General features: G+C 37.6%; 1 protein-coding gene across 1 annotated transcript in view; it reads left to right on the top strand.

The window, feature by feature from the left end:
* The first annotated feature begins 1828 nt into the window (after positions 1-1828).
* LOC145769339 (uncharacterized) overlaps positions 1829-13575 on the top strand; it is a 33566-nt gene continuing 21819 nt past the window's right edge. The window contains exons 1-7 of the mRNA XM_082580948.1: positions 1829-1912; positions 2308-2382; positions 5444-5485; positions 6877-7018; positions 7359-7602; positions 9998-10094; positions 10743-10881. Of these exons, the coding sequence (XP_082437074.1) occupies positions 1849-1912; positions 2308-2382; positions 5444-5485; positions 6877-7018; positions 7359-7602; positions 9998-10094; positions 10743-10881 (803 nt within the window). The 5' untranslated portion in view covers positions 1829-1848. The remainder of the gene's footprint in view (positions 1913-2307; positions 2383-5443; positions 5486-6876; positions 7019-7358; positions 7603-9997; positions 10095-10742; positions 10882-13575) is intronic.

Here is a 13575-nt window from a genome sequence, read left to right as displayed (position 1 = left end):
AATAAAAAAGGCATCGGCGCGACGACTGCATTGCCAAAAGCGATTAATCGTAGTGAAGGTGGTCAAAGAAGCTCAGTCATGCTTAGACAGAAAAGTCAGAGCAGCGAAAAAGTTGTTCATATCCAAAGTTACCCATTTATCTAAATATTGATTGTTTTGAATAAGCGTAGGCCTATATATTTATCTATCGAAAGGTACTGTAGAGAAAAAGCGGAGCAAAGCGGATATTTGTTTTTTTGAAAAAAATACAAACAAAAATCTTCTTAACTACTTGAATGGATATTTTACACAAAAAATTGTGAAACTTTCTTGCGATACTTGGTGGCAAAGAAGTCGAAATAGCTTTCTCAGTACTTTGTTACAAAAACTTGTCTACTAAAGTGTGATGATATTTAGGTGCTTTTTGAAAATTTCTGCTTCTCTTTTAATTTTGAACGTTGGTGAGCAATGGCCAGAAAATTTGAAAATCAATTAAAAAGAAAGAAAAAGATAAAACAGATATGAACAATGATACTACGACATATACGATATGCTATAAAATAGACATTAAAACAGCCATTTTCATCAATTGTGATTTGTGAATGCTTAAAAATTAAATTTCGGTGGAATAAAAATTGCTAAGCATGCAAAGTAAACTTGAAATCTGCTTTAAAACCCTGTATGCAGTGTGCATGACCAATTGGATATTTGTATGTTTGCTGGCATATACGGTAATTGATTGAAATTATAATGAAGACTAAAACCTATAAAACAGCCATTCAAAGTTTCAGATTGTTTTAGCTGACGTCATTTGGTTCAGCGTTGGTTTCAGCTGAGTCAGCTCCAACAAATGTTGCTATTAAAATGTATTTGAAGTTGTATGAAAGAAAACAACGGAGTCTGATCGATCCACAATTTCAACCATAATGATGACAAAAAATTGTCCCCCCCCCCAAGGATAAGTTAAGTCCGCTGTGGGACTAGTATCAGCTGTTTAGAAGCATGCGTATCAAACCATTTGATGCGGAAACATACAATTTCAACAATTCCTCACAAAATTTCGGGAAGAGGAGCGCCCCCTCCCCCCCATAAATCCGCGCCTGAGTCCACTAGTGGATTTCGGGGGGAGGGAAATATGGTGCTCACACGGCCATGTACACGATCAATGCAGCTTACACAAGACAAACATTGCTTGTGTTCAACTTGTCTTTTTCCAAGTGAGGGCTTCTCGTTTTCGTATCGTTTTTGCTGCAACTACTAATTGCTGTAGCTTTATTTTTTCTGCATGTAAATGTTTCTGGTACCAAAACTCTGAAGTAACCGCTTCTATGCGATGCTATAACGTGTACGGAGGAAGTTTACCATGTGAAACCAGCAAATATAACTTCGTTGAAATGTTGAGAAAAAAGGAAGGTTCAACAGGCAGCCATTTTCTTAAGTGAAAGGCAAAAGTGGTATATCTTGACAGTCTTAAGGTTGTCCGAGCATTATCGGCAAGGCAGGGTGTAGTTAAATATTTCTATGGCCCTTTGTATTGGTTTACTTCAATACATAAAAGCCAGACTTTGAGAAAACCAATGTTATATTTTTCTGTCGGCTCTCATTTTATGTTTTACATTGAAGTAGTTCGGAGTTAGATATTTACGTATTTTTGCATGAGTTGTGTATTTTGTATTAATATGTGATCTCGTAGCAAAAAAAACTTTTTGTAAACAGTTTTGTCACTAATGCAAGCGTTTGGTCAGCGAAAGCACAGAAAGAAAAAAAAAGTAAACGACATAACGCAACAAATGGTAGTAACAAGACTGGACATACTGCTGTGTTATGAGTCGTTTTGTTTAGATTGAAATAAGATTTTGTCTAGTAAACATGAGTGCTCCCACTGCATCTTTGCTTCAAGCTGCAACAGCAGAAGTATCAGGATCAGCTTTAGGTAAGTTCAAATTTAAAGATTTATTTTCAAAAATATAAGCTATTTTGTGACAACAGATTAAAATAAACAAATCTAGTGAAGTCAAACTAGGCAATAATTAGTTTATTAATACAAAAGCTAAGTGGTTGAAATAACTTTTTTTTAAATATTAAACAAATATTTATAAAAACAACGTGATAAACTACATAATTGTAACTTAGTTTTTCGTTGAAAGTACAAAGCAAAACATATTAAAACTAATGATTTTTTTTAGCCCAAACACATGAGCTTGCATTTACATTAAGGTAGGCTACTGTAGCAGATGCCAAAGCTCATTTAATATTATAATGAAATAAATTGTTTTCAGACCCGATAAAGCAGAGATGTTTATCTCAAAAATCTGAATATTGTTTCAGGTGTAAGTTGTTCTCTGCTACCTCATCAACACACCAGTGCTTTCGTTGGAAAAATGCAACTTACACATTCCACATGTAAGTTGGATTCGATTGTAGCTGTTCAGTTGTAAATTAAGACAATCAATCCGTAATTCTGGATTCGAATGCAATAATAAAATTTATGACAAAATAAGAAAATCGCAACTTGGTTAAATTGGCTTATATACAGGAGAAGCATGTATTAGGCTTTGCTTTGCAGTACAATAAATGCAAATAACATTTTTATTCAACATTAAGCAAATAAAAATTTAAAGCAAATTGTACTCCAAAGCACTGAGCATATAGTTTATCAAGTCAGCTGATACAAACATACATAACTTATACTCCAAAGCAGCTGTAACTTATAATGTTTCTTGGAATAACCTACTCAAAGATGCCATTAGTTATTAAGATATTTCTTGAAATTACTTATAATTGAAGATACTTGCAGTAGCTCACAGAAGCATTATTAGAAATACAAAAAAGAGGTTGCGTTGAACATTAGGGTGGATCGTTTTTCAACTTTTTTTCTTGATCGCTTGTTAATAGTGCGGAAAAGTTGTGCACTGACATTGTAAGCACTACACAAAAAAAAATTTTCAAAAATTTTAATATCTTGGGTTGCCCCAAAGAAGTTGAAATATTAGAAAAAGTGGAAAATTTCCAAAAATTTTACCTTTTGTTTTAGCTTTTAATCGCTTGTTAAGAGTGCGGAAAAGTTGTGCACTCACATTGTAAGCACAACACAAAAAAAATTTTCAAAAATTTTAATATCTTGGGTTGCCCCAAAGAAGTTGAAATATTAAAAAAAGTAAAAAATTTCCAAAAGTTTTATTTTTTGTTTTAGTTTTTAAACGCTTCAGAAAATTTCCGAAAATCAATATTTACTTCGCATTGCTGATCTCATGGTTGTCTGTATCCTGTTTAATAACGTGAACATTCACCAACGTTTGCTGCCTTTCCCTTAGTGCGGGCCTTAGTAGACGATCATGGGGTGTCTTCCCCTTAGTAGACGATCATAGGGTGTCTCACAGAAGATCTGTTGTTGAAGAGCATGTGTGTATTATCGCCGAACCTGGATCTCAGTATTTTGGCCAGGTAAGTCCAACCGCGGGAACAGCCAGAAGCATTGCCGACTCCATAATATCAGCAGTTCATGATAGAGGAACAGACACCAGCTAACAGCTGTGGGGTGTGATGGTACTGTGATAAATACGGGTCATGCAGACGGTGTTATCCAACTGTTGGAATTAGAGTTTCGAAAACCGCTGCAATGGTTGGTATGTCAACTCCACGCAAATGAATTACCCCCGCGGCATCTTTTTGAGTTTTTGGATGGCAGTACAACTGGTCCTCGTGGGTATTCCGAACAGATTGGAAAGGCTTTACTTAGGCTACATGTGATAAAATGCCTATCCGACGATTTGAATCAATACCAAGTAATTTTACTCATATGGGTGTGACCGAGGCACGGACCAAAGATTCCTCCGGGACATTTGTCATTGCGTTTGTACAGAAAAAATTCCAAGCTCACTCGCCACAAGAAGCCCAGGTAAGCTTAATCACTCACGCTGGCTAACTGCGGGGAATCGCATTCTGCGGTTGTATAATTATAATGACCACAGAACCCTCTGATAATTTAAAAACGCTGGCTACCTTTGTCATGAAGGTACATGCTCCTATGTGGTTCGAAATAAAGTGCAATCCACTCTGTATCAGCGGTGCTGTTCATCTATGGCAAACCATCAGCAAATCTCGCTACCTGTCGGATAAACTAAAGGCCATTGTCGACCCGGTTATTCAAAGAAATGGATTTTTTGGCCACAGCGAAAACATACTTTTATCAATGCTGTTTGACAAAGAATCGCATGTGCGTGAGCTGGGAATACGGCGTATACTGCTTGCACGAGAAACTCCCGTTTGCATTGAAATCCGGCGCTTCAAACTGCCAAAATTCAATTTTAATGCTGTCAGTTATATTGATATGATATGCTGGCAAACCGATAACGACAAAACCGAATCTCCAATAACCATGAAAATGACAACAGAAGAACTTTGGTCGTTCAAAAACATCAACACAAGCCAACATTCTCTCAATTTTCCCTGCCACACGCAAGCAGTCGAGCGAGGTGTCAAGGTTGTCACGGAGGCCTCTGTTGCAGTATGTGGTGCCGCTAACAGCGATGGATTCATCAGAAGTCGGCTACAATCCAGGAAAGACATGCCGCGTCTCAATACAAAACAAGATTTTAGATTATGTTCTTAAAAGGTTTGCGCATCCTACATGTATTTGTAATTCTACTTGTAAATATTGATTTTCTGTGTAATTTACAATGATTCGCGGGATGTAGTGCAGTTACAAATGTGTAAAAATTTGCGATTCTTTTTTGAATTTTAAACTTTGTTGGGGCACCCCAAGATATTAATTTTTTTGGAAATTTATTTTTTCATTGTGCTTACAATGTCAGTGCACAACATTTTCGCGCTTATAATAAGCGATTAAAAATTAAAACAAAAAATAAAATTTTTGGAAATTTTCCATTTTTCTAATATTTCAACTTCATTGGGGCAACCCAAGATATTAAAATTTTTGAAAATTTTTTTTGTGTTGTGCTTACAATGTGAGTGCACAACTTTTCCACGCTCTTAACAAGCGATTAAAAACTAAAACAAAAAATAAAATTTTTGGAAATTTTCCACTTTTTCCAATATTTCAACTTCTTTGGGGCAACCCAAGATATTAAAATTTTTGAAAATTTTTTTTTGTGTTGTGCTTAAAATGTGAGTGCACAACTTTTCCGCGCTCTTAACAAGCGATCAAGAAAAAAAGTTGAAAAACGATCCACCCTATTGAACATGCGTCATACGTCTCTTATGTTTACATTTTATGTTGGACAGTCTCATCGCCAATTAATGATTCTCATATCTTTATTAATGATTGTAAATTAATAAACCATGGAGCCATATTTAAAATTAGTTCTTATGTGCACATATCCATTTCTTTGTCAATAATGTTGCTTTGTTTCAATCAAATACAATTTGCTTTAAACGCAATTGTACAGTATGTAAGGCATCAAGATAAATCACGTTTGACAACGCACCATATTCACCACTTTAGCTTCTGGCCAAATGTCGCCATCTGAAGGAAGTACCAGTCAAGGTGAGTTAATTTTTAATAGGAATAAAATAAATTTAGGGTTTGGCTATAAACGAAAACTGATCATTTAATGAACAAAATTTAAAGATTTTAGAAAAGTGCTATTGGTAAACCTATATTTGCCTTGTGTTTTCTTTTCAATGCTGATCTGATGAAATATAAATGCTTGAAAAGGTTTTTAGAATAATTTCACCGAATATGTAACCAGTGAAACACAGAACAAACATCATGCACATCTCGTCTCGTAGTAAAAAAGCTCTGGTCATCAGATTATGGCTGCTTTCAGGAAGAGTAAAAATAATTGTTTATAGCCTTAAACTTAACCCAACATGAATGTCGATAAATCGTGCAGTTTTCTAAAAATCTAAAGTATGTAGGCTATATAAGATTAGAACATTTTTCCTACCTTCCAAGTTACCCAAGTGTATTAGTGGAAATTAGTGCTGATATCTGCTTATATTTGCTCAGCAAGATTTATACGGCCAAAACCAAAAAAATATGGAAGATAAAATTCTTGTAACTATTCGTCAACGTTCCATAAAAAATAATCCATGGCATAAATCAGTGGTTCTTGACTGTTTGTCTTGGCGGACTATTCTTGGTGCTTTCGAAGTGGTCGCGGACCCCTACAAATTTTATTTGAAATTTTGATGCATCGGATCTCCTAATGAAAAGCAATATTCCAGTATTAAATATTCCAATATTCCAAGTTTTGAAGCGACACACTTAGGAGGATTTGCCCAACTCGAGACGTACTTATGATGAATGAGAACATTGACGAAGTTATGTTATGAGCCATATGTTGGTACACAGGATCAAAAATCAGTAATGCTGATTCAAACTTTTTCTATAAATTTTATCAATTATTAATAAAAAATTTGCGATCTTTTACAAAGAATTTCTCCCTTTTTTCATTTGTAATCAATATTTCATTGTAATCACAGTCATGGCAAAACTGTGGGTGCTGATAGACTGCTGACTAACGTTTGCATTTCTAAATAGAGCATTAATCAACAATCTTCTGTCTCAAAAGACTTAAGGTAAACGTACATTTAACCCTTTTATATGAAAGTACTGTACTTTTAGTTCGGAAACCGAACATTTGTGTGACGCTTTTTGAAATTTCAAACGACGCACCATGGCATCGTATCGCACAATTTAAGAATCACTGTAATACACAAATAAAGCACAACCAATTTTGAAATGTCGCAATTTATCAATCATGTTAAAAATTCGGAAGCTTTCACGGAACGCCTGAAAACGCTCTGCGGACCCCGGTTGAGAACGCTGGCACAAATCCTTGCTGTCTCATGAACTGTAAATTTTATTTTTCATTGATTGACTATAGTTTTCCCAGTCTTAGTTTTTATTTATTACGTATTCTTCATTTTTAGATTCTCCCGTTGACATTGGGTCCTGCTCCACTGCCTCGTCACCCTACCAGATTACCCCACCACCCACAGCTTCTCCTGTCCTGATGTACCCTCATTTAATGACCCCCAGTGCGACAGTTGTACGCTCACCCACTGCAAATAAGTAAACTATGTGACGCTATGAAATGTTTACACTATTATGTAAAATTGTAAGATTTTACACAAATTCTAACTAAATCTTTTAATGAATGGCACGAAGTAGATTTTCTTGCATTCAAATCGCTTATGTTACACGACTTTTAAATCTTTTGAATATAGCGGATATTAACTTTATTTTAGTTTTAGGTGCGAAGCACTGAGTTTTTAATAGATCGCTGTTTTTTTATTGGATTATATTTCGTGAGTTTATTTAGGCCTATGTTTCTTTCGTCTGTAAAAAAATACTCAAATTTTTCTCTCAATTCCGGATTGGCTTTTCACTTAGCCAACCTTGTCATGTTTAGCTCAACATTGGCCAGCGTTTCGTATTCCCGAAGTTTCGATTCCTGGTACACAAAAGCCTCAGCCTCAAATGAAGTCCAAGGTGCCAGCAGTACTTCTGTCAGTTCAGCTGCAACTTCTAGCGCTTCGGCGACCTCATCTCCTGGGTTTGTTTCCGGTAACACCTACCACCCCAACCCTTGGGAAGCGGCATTTCATTCAACCAATCCCTGGCTAGATGTGCAAACAATTCATCACCACAATCAGGTATGAAGTGAGAAATAAATGACTGTATTTATTATACTTATGGTGGTTACGTGCAGTTAGTTAATGGTTGGAATCTGGAGAAGAGCCCTAGTAGTTGCAGTCCCAAAGCCGAAGAAGCCCCCAGGGGATCGGAAGAGCTACCGTCCCATCTCTCTGCTCTGTATCCCCTTCAAGATACTCGAGAGACTTATCTACGCCCGTGTCGAACCGATAATAGACCCTCAGCTCCCTCGGGAACAAGCCGGCTTTCGCCACGGAAGATCAACCGTAGACCAGGTCACTCTGATGACCCAAGACATCGAGGACAACTTCTCGGCAAAAAAGGAGGCTTGGCGCCGTGTTTGTCGATCTCACGGCTGCCTCCGACACTGTATGGCACAGCGGTCATACCTGCAAACTACTCCGTCTCCTTCTTGACAGGCACATGGTCCATATGATTATGGAACTTGTGCAAAACCGCAGCTTTACCCTTTCCACCGGTAGCGGTCGACGAAGTAGACTACGTCGACTCAGGAACGGCGTCCCACAGGGCTCTGTCCTGGCTCCCCTCCTCTTTAACACTTACATCTATGACCTGCCTGACATCATTTCCAGGAAGTATGCTTATGCAGACGACCTGGCTCTCCTACATCCAGCCGGAGATTGGCAGTCAATGGAGAGGAACCTAAGCCAGGACATGTCAACTATATTAACATATTTCCAGAAATAAAGCTACAGCTCAGCAAGGCAAAGACAGTGTCGGCGGCCTTCCATCTAAACAACAAGGAAGCAAAACGTGAGATCAACATTACCACCGATGACGAACGCCTGCCCTACTGCGCCGAACCCACCTACCTCGGCGTAACCCTGGACAGGTCACTCACGTACCGACGACACCTGGAATCACTGCGCAAAAAACTATCTTTGCACTTTTGAGGCGGCTGGCGGGTTCCGGCTGGGGAGCTGACGCGAAAACCCTTCGCACAGCTACTTTGGCCCTCGTCCATTCTACCGCCGAGTACTGCGCACCAGTGTGGTGCCGCAGCTCTCACACCCGCCACATTGACAACGCCATCAACGACGCACTACGCACTGTGACTGGATTCTTGCGTCCCACTCCAACGGACTGCCTTCCCGTACTTGCAGGCATCCAACCTGCTGAGCTTCGCCGTAAAGGAGCCATGGTTTCCCTTGCTCGTCGCGCGCTAGACCCCGACCACCTCCTCCACAGTACATTCCAGCGCCTACCTGGAAAACAGCAGCGACTTAAATCAAGACGCCCATTTGTGCCCGCCGCACGACAGCTTCTGAACAGCGTTGAAGATCTTGGAATAAGTGCAGGACACTGGACGAACTACACATGGAACACGAAGTAGCAAAACAACACCTCCCGACTCTGTAATTTCCTACCTGACGTCGATCCCCACCCTTCGGGAATGTCCCTCGCAAGACTTGCGTGGGTCCGGCTTAACCGCCTACGAACCGGCGTCGGTCGCTTTCGTTCAGACATGTGCAGATGGGGCCTGGCTTCCTCACCGGGATGCGAGTGTGGTGCCACAGACCAGACAGTAGACCATGTCGTCCATGACTGCCCAATCCATCAACCACCACATGGAACGCTTGGACTGAAGGCCCTGGATGACGTGACTGTCGAGTGGCTGATGACCTCAAGCCCAAACATATAGTCCGGAAGAAAGCTCATACGACGAAGAAGTTAATGATTTTTGTTGGAAGTATGGTATTTCATAGGCTGTAACTTAATTGCTTTGAACAGTTTCCATTCACATATAATGTTACCACGAACCGTTGATAAAATGACGTTGTGGAATTTTTTAAAATTGATGATTGATTTACTAAACAAGCATCGGTTTATATCTGAGAAAGTCATAAAAAGCATATTTTTTTTGAAAAAACATCTGGCAAAACTTTAATTTAACGCCTCTTACTCTGAGAAAGTAGTTTTGCATCTTTTACTTCTAGAAATCTCTGGCATCAATTCAATTGATTTTTTTATTTGATTTTTTTGAATACAGAATTTTTTTACCTGATGTAATGTGAAGTTTTTTCAATCATGTCAAGACAAAAGTTTATGTGACCAATTTCTTCACCAAATAAATCATTTTTTTAGATAGCCAATGCTTTTGCCTAAATGCCAAATAAATCATTTTTTAGGTTGCCAATGCTTTAGGTACCCGAAAGACAATTTTGCAATATATATTTGTTAACGGCATAAATTATTTACACCAGTAAACTTTCACAAAGCTGCAATTATTGTTAGGTTTACTTTACAGCAATAGCATTCAAGTTCAACAATTTGTTTGTAAAAGATCATTGCAGAACTGAAAGCCTAATCTGTGTCATTAAACTAAAGCCATACCTCGTTATTACTCTGACATAAAGCTTCTTGATCTTCCAGATGGCCGCAGCCTACAGTACTCCGACAGATTACCATTCTTTCACTGCATCGTCGCTAAATTCTTTGGGAAGCAGTTCATCCCTCCTCTCATCTATTTGTAAGAAATTTTCATGCCATAATTCTTTATCATTGATACCTAGTATTTGTATTTTTAAGAAAATTAATATTTTGTTACTTTGAAGTTGAGAACTTTTTTGATTATATCAAAACGTTTGGATGCACTGTTTGAATTGCCTTATCCTTCAAATGCGTTGCCATGACCTACCAATTGTTTTTGTAATCATGCAAAAAGATCAACATTTTCTGTGATAAAAGATAATACTGTACTGTACTTTAAGCTTCAGATGATGTTTACAGATAAACTTCAATCTTAAATTTGGAAATGATGTTAGAACAGCTGGGCTGCGGTTAAAAAAACTTTTAGCCTTACGATAAAGATATTCAAGTTTTGTAATAACTAAGAATAGCTTTTCAGTTTATTGTTGTACAGTAGGCCTACATAAAATCTTAATATTATTTTTTTTGATTTGCCTTCACAATACTGCCACTGTTTTTGTCTAAAAAGGTAGAAACTCTAAACTTTCTAAAGCATGAAGTGTAATACTTCAAGCTTAAAAACGACACACAAACGGATTGTGTCTTTATTAATATCTATTATTTGGTTTGAAAATTTAAAAGTAAAAGTGGTTGAGGTACTTTTTATGCCGTCATTGGTCACGTCTCAATCATATCTTTGTTGTGTTAGCCGCCCCTTCCCCGTACGACTCTTTCAAGTCCGTTCTCCCCAATACGGCTTACCCGGACTCCAACAGTACCCTTCCTTCAATGTTACCGGCTCCAGTCATTGCCCCAGCACACAGAAGCTCTCGCCGCTACTCTGGAAGGTAAATAGGCCTATTGAATTATGCTTTTTCGAAACTTGACTTGATTTCTTACAAAAGAATTTTAAACCATAATATAATCAATGTAAGATCCTGGCAACGCTTACTTGTCTCAGAAGATATTATGGTAAAAACACCGCATTTTATTTCGATGTGGGATTTGACTTCAACTTTTACCACTTGGATGTTTTAATGAGTTCTGCTAAAGTAAAAATTTCTATAAAGAAGCTGTGTTTTTCCATACAGTTGTTTTATTTTGTCTGGAATAAAACCCTTGAATTTTCGGTATACTTGATCCCAAGAGGGGATTAGCCCACAGGGAATTTGGGAATTCTCCCGGTAGGCCGGTTGAATTTTTGGATCTGTGCAAGTCAGGCAGTCAATGTTTTTTTACTATGTAGCCTACTGAGAAAAAAATAGGTAAACACAACTGCACATATAGGCTTATTTTTCACAAGATATTAACATTTCTATTAGAATCAAAAGCATTTATTTGCATGGCAAAAGATTTGTCTCATGAAATTAACGTCAAACATGGAGTAGGCCTACACATAGAGCTGTATTTTCATGCCATTACAATTAGCCATGATTACTTACTTGAAAACCTTTATTTGTTGCTTACTTAAGTAATTCTGAATCATTTGAAAATTTGAAAAAGGCCTACAGTAATAAAAAAATCTAAACAAAAAATATGAATTATTCTGCCTCTTGCACTTTTGTGTCTTTTGTCACTTTTATATAGTTCTTGCCTCCATGGAGGGCACAAAGAATTAAGCCAGTAATAAAGCAGTGAGCACACCTTGGAGAACTTGACATGGATTTGAAGGGTCAGAGGTTCTCATGATTTGGCACAGAGCCTTGACATCATTAAAGTAAGAGCAAAAATCCTTTGCTAGAGAGATGTTACAATTTTGAAAAGTGAGGTGTTTGAATACATCCTCAAAAAAATTATGAAAGAGAAAGGGCCCATATCTCGCTAAAGTAACAGTGAGAATAAAAGCAAGGAGAAATGAGAAAATCTGTGGCTTGACATGTACTTGGAGGCTCCAGATCACTACGATCAGATGGTGGATTCTTCCTTCATTTATCCTGAGAATAATGATTTGTTCAAGATAGCTGAAGATGTGTAGCCTACATCACACTTTTTCGTAAAGGGGACATTAGAGCTGATAGAAGTTACCATGATCTCAACGAGGAACAATCAGAGAAAAAGTCCAAAGCAGAAATATTGAATGAAGTTGTGTCTACAAATTCCCTTTGCATCCAGTTCGAGAAAAACTCTTGGCTTACATAAAAAAGGAGATTTTACTCAGCCTCCGAAGAATGTCCCAAATGTCCCAAAGCCCATTGAAAGTCCAAAATCTTGCCTTGCCTCTTCCACGATTTTCAGTTGAGATTGAGAGATGCTTCAGTGAAGCTAAAATATCTGTCTCCAAACTCAGGTTTTTTCTTAGTTATAGTATGGTTGATTCTTTGTGCTTTCTGAGAAGTCATTTTCAGAACCGGTAAAAGAAGTAGGCTACAGCTGTAATTCAACTGGGTGACTGTAATGACTATAGGGCTCTATATTTTTATTTCTTACAGTGTGGCTCGTTTGACTGATTGATGTTGTTAATACTTCGTTGCTACCAATTAGTGAACGTGGTATTGCAACTGTCCATCTTGCCAATACCATATTGGCAAAAAAGTAACATGATGCGAACATTACAAATATGTCTAATTGTCTATACGTCCACTTCTTCTACGGTACAGTTAGCCTACACTGTTTATGGTCGAGTAAATTACAGATATCATATTACTTGAATTACTTAAGTACGGTAACTCAAGTAATTGTGAAGAAAGGGGCGTTCTTCCCGGCTATCAGCACAAGGCTGAGCAGTGAGCACTCACTAGTACAGCGAGCAGTTGCGATTCGCTTACCATAACGGTGTAGCTTCCACGCTAGCCATTCAGACCATCCAATCAACAATATGTTTCTCGGCAGCCGATTTGTAGCAAGAATTTACAGCGAGAAACATAATTTAAGTAATTTTTTAATTTTTACTTACTACTTAAGTGAAATTTTAATCCAGCCCTACCTACACACTATAGCGATCTATATTTACACAGACCTTGCCAGTAGCGTACGTAATATTTTCTCAAGGGGAGAAGGCATTCGAATTGCTTTTCGAATCGAAACGAAATGAAAACAAATTAAAAAACATTTGCTAATAATAACCAGTAGGCTAAATTATATCGTTTAAAATTAACCTACGATACTCAGCTTGCATTGACGATATTTTTTTAGTATGCAGCAGCCAGGCAACTCATTTGAATAAATTTTGTATTGAAAATAAACAATATGATATAACATTATTGACATCGCATATAATGTTTTACGTAGATGATGTAGTTGACTTTCTTAACCCAATTAACCACAATGGGTACGTTTAGTGACGTAAGCAGGATTTTATTTCTGGGCAGGGAGCCATTAGATATAATTTGACATTTTTTGGTCATTATATATCATATCGTTTTATTTTTCGTCATCAAGAGTAGCCCATTGTTACTTTATAGTCAGATTAAGGTTTAACATAGTCTAGGTTATCTGTTGGTGAATTATACACTCTCACGGTTGTTGTGGAAAAAAACGATTGAATTATTAGATATGCGAAAATGAAAAGCATGGTATGTAATAGGCTTAAACGGATAAGTAAA

This window comes from Aplidium turbinatum, chromosome 4, assembly GCF_918807975.1.
Source record: "Aplidium turbinatum chromosome 4, kaAplTurb1.1, whole genome shotgun sequence".
NCBI lineage: Eukaryota > Metazoa > Chordata > Ascidiacea > Aplousobranchia > Polyclinidae > Aplidium > Aplidium turbinatum.
The sequence above is the reverse complement of the archived record's forward strand: the minus strand, read 5'-3'. Positions and strand labels throughout refer to the sequence as shown.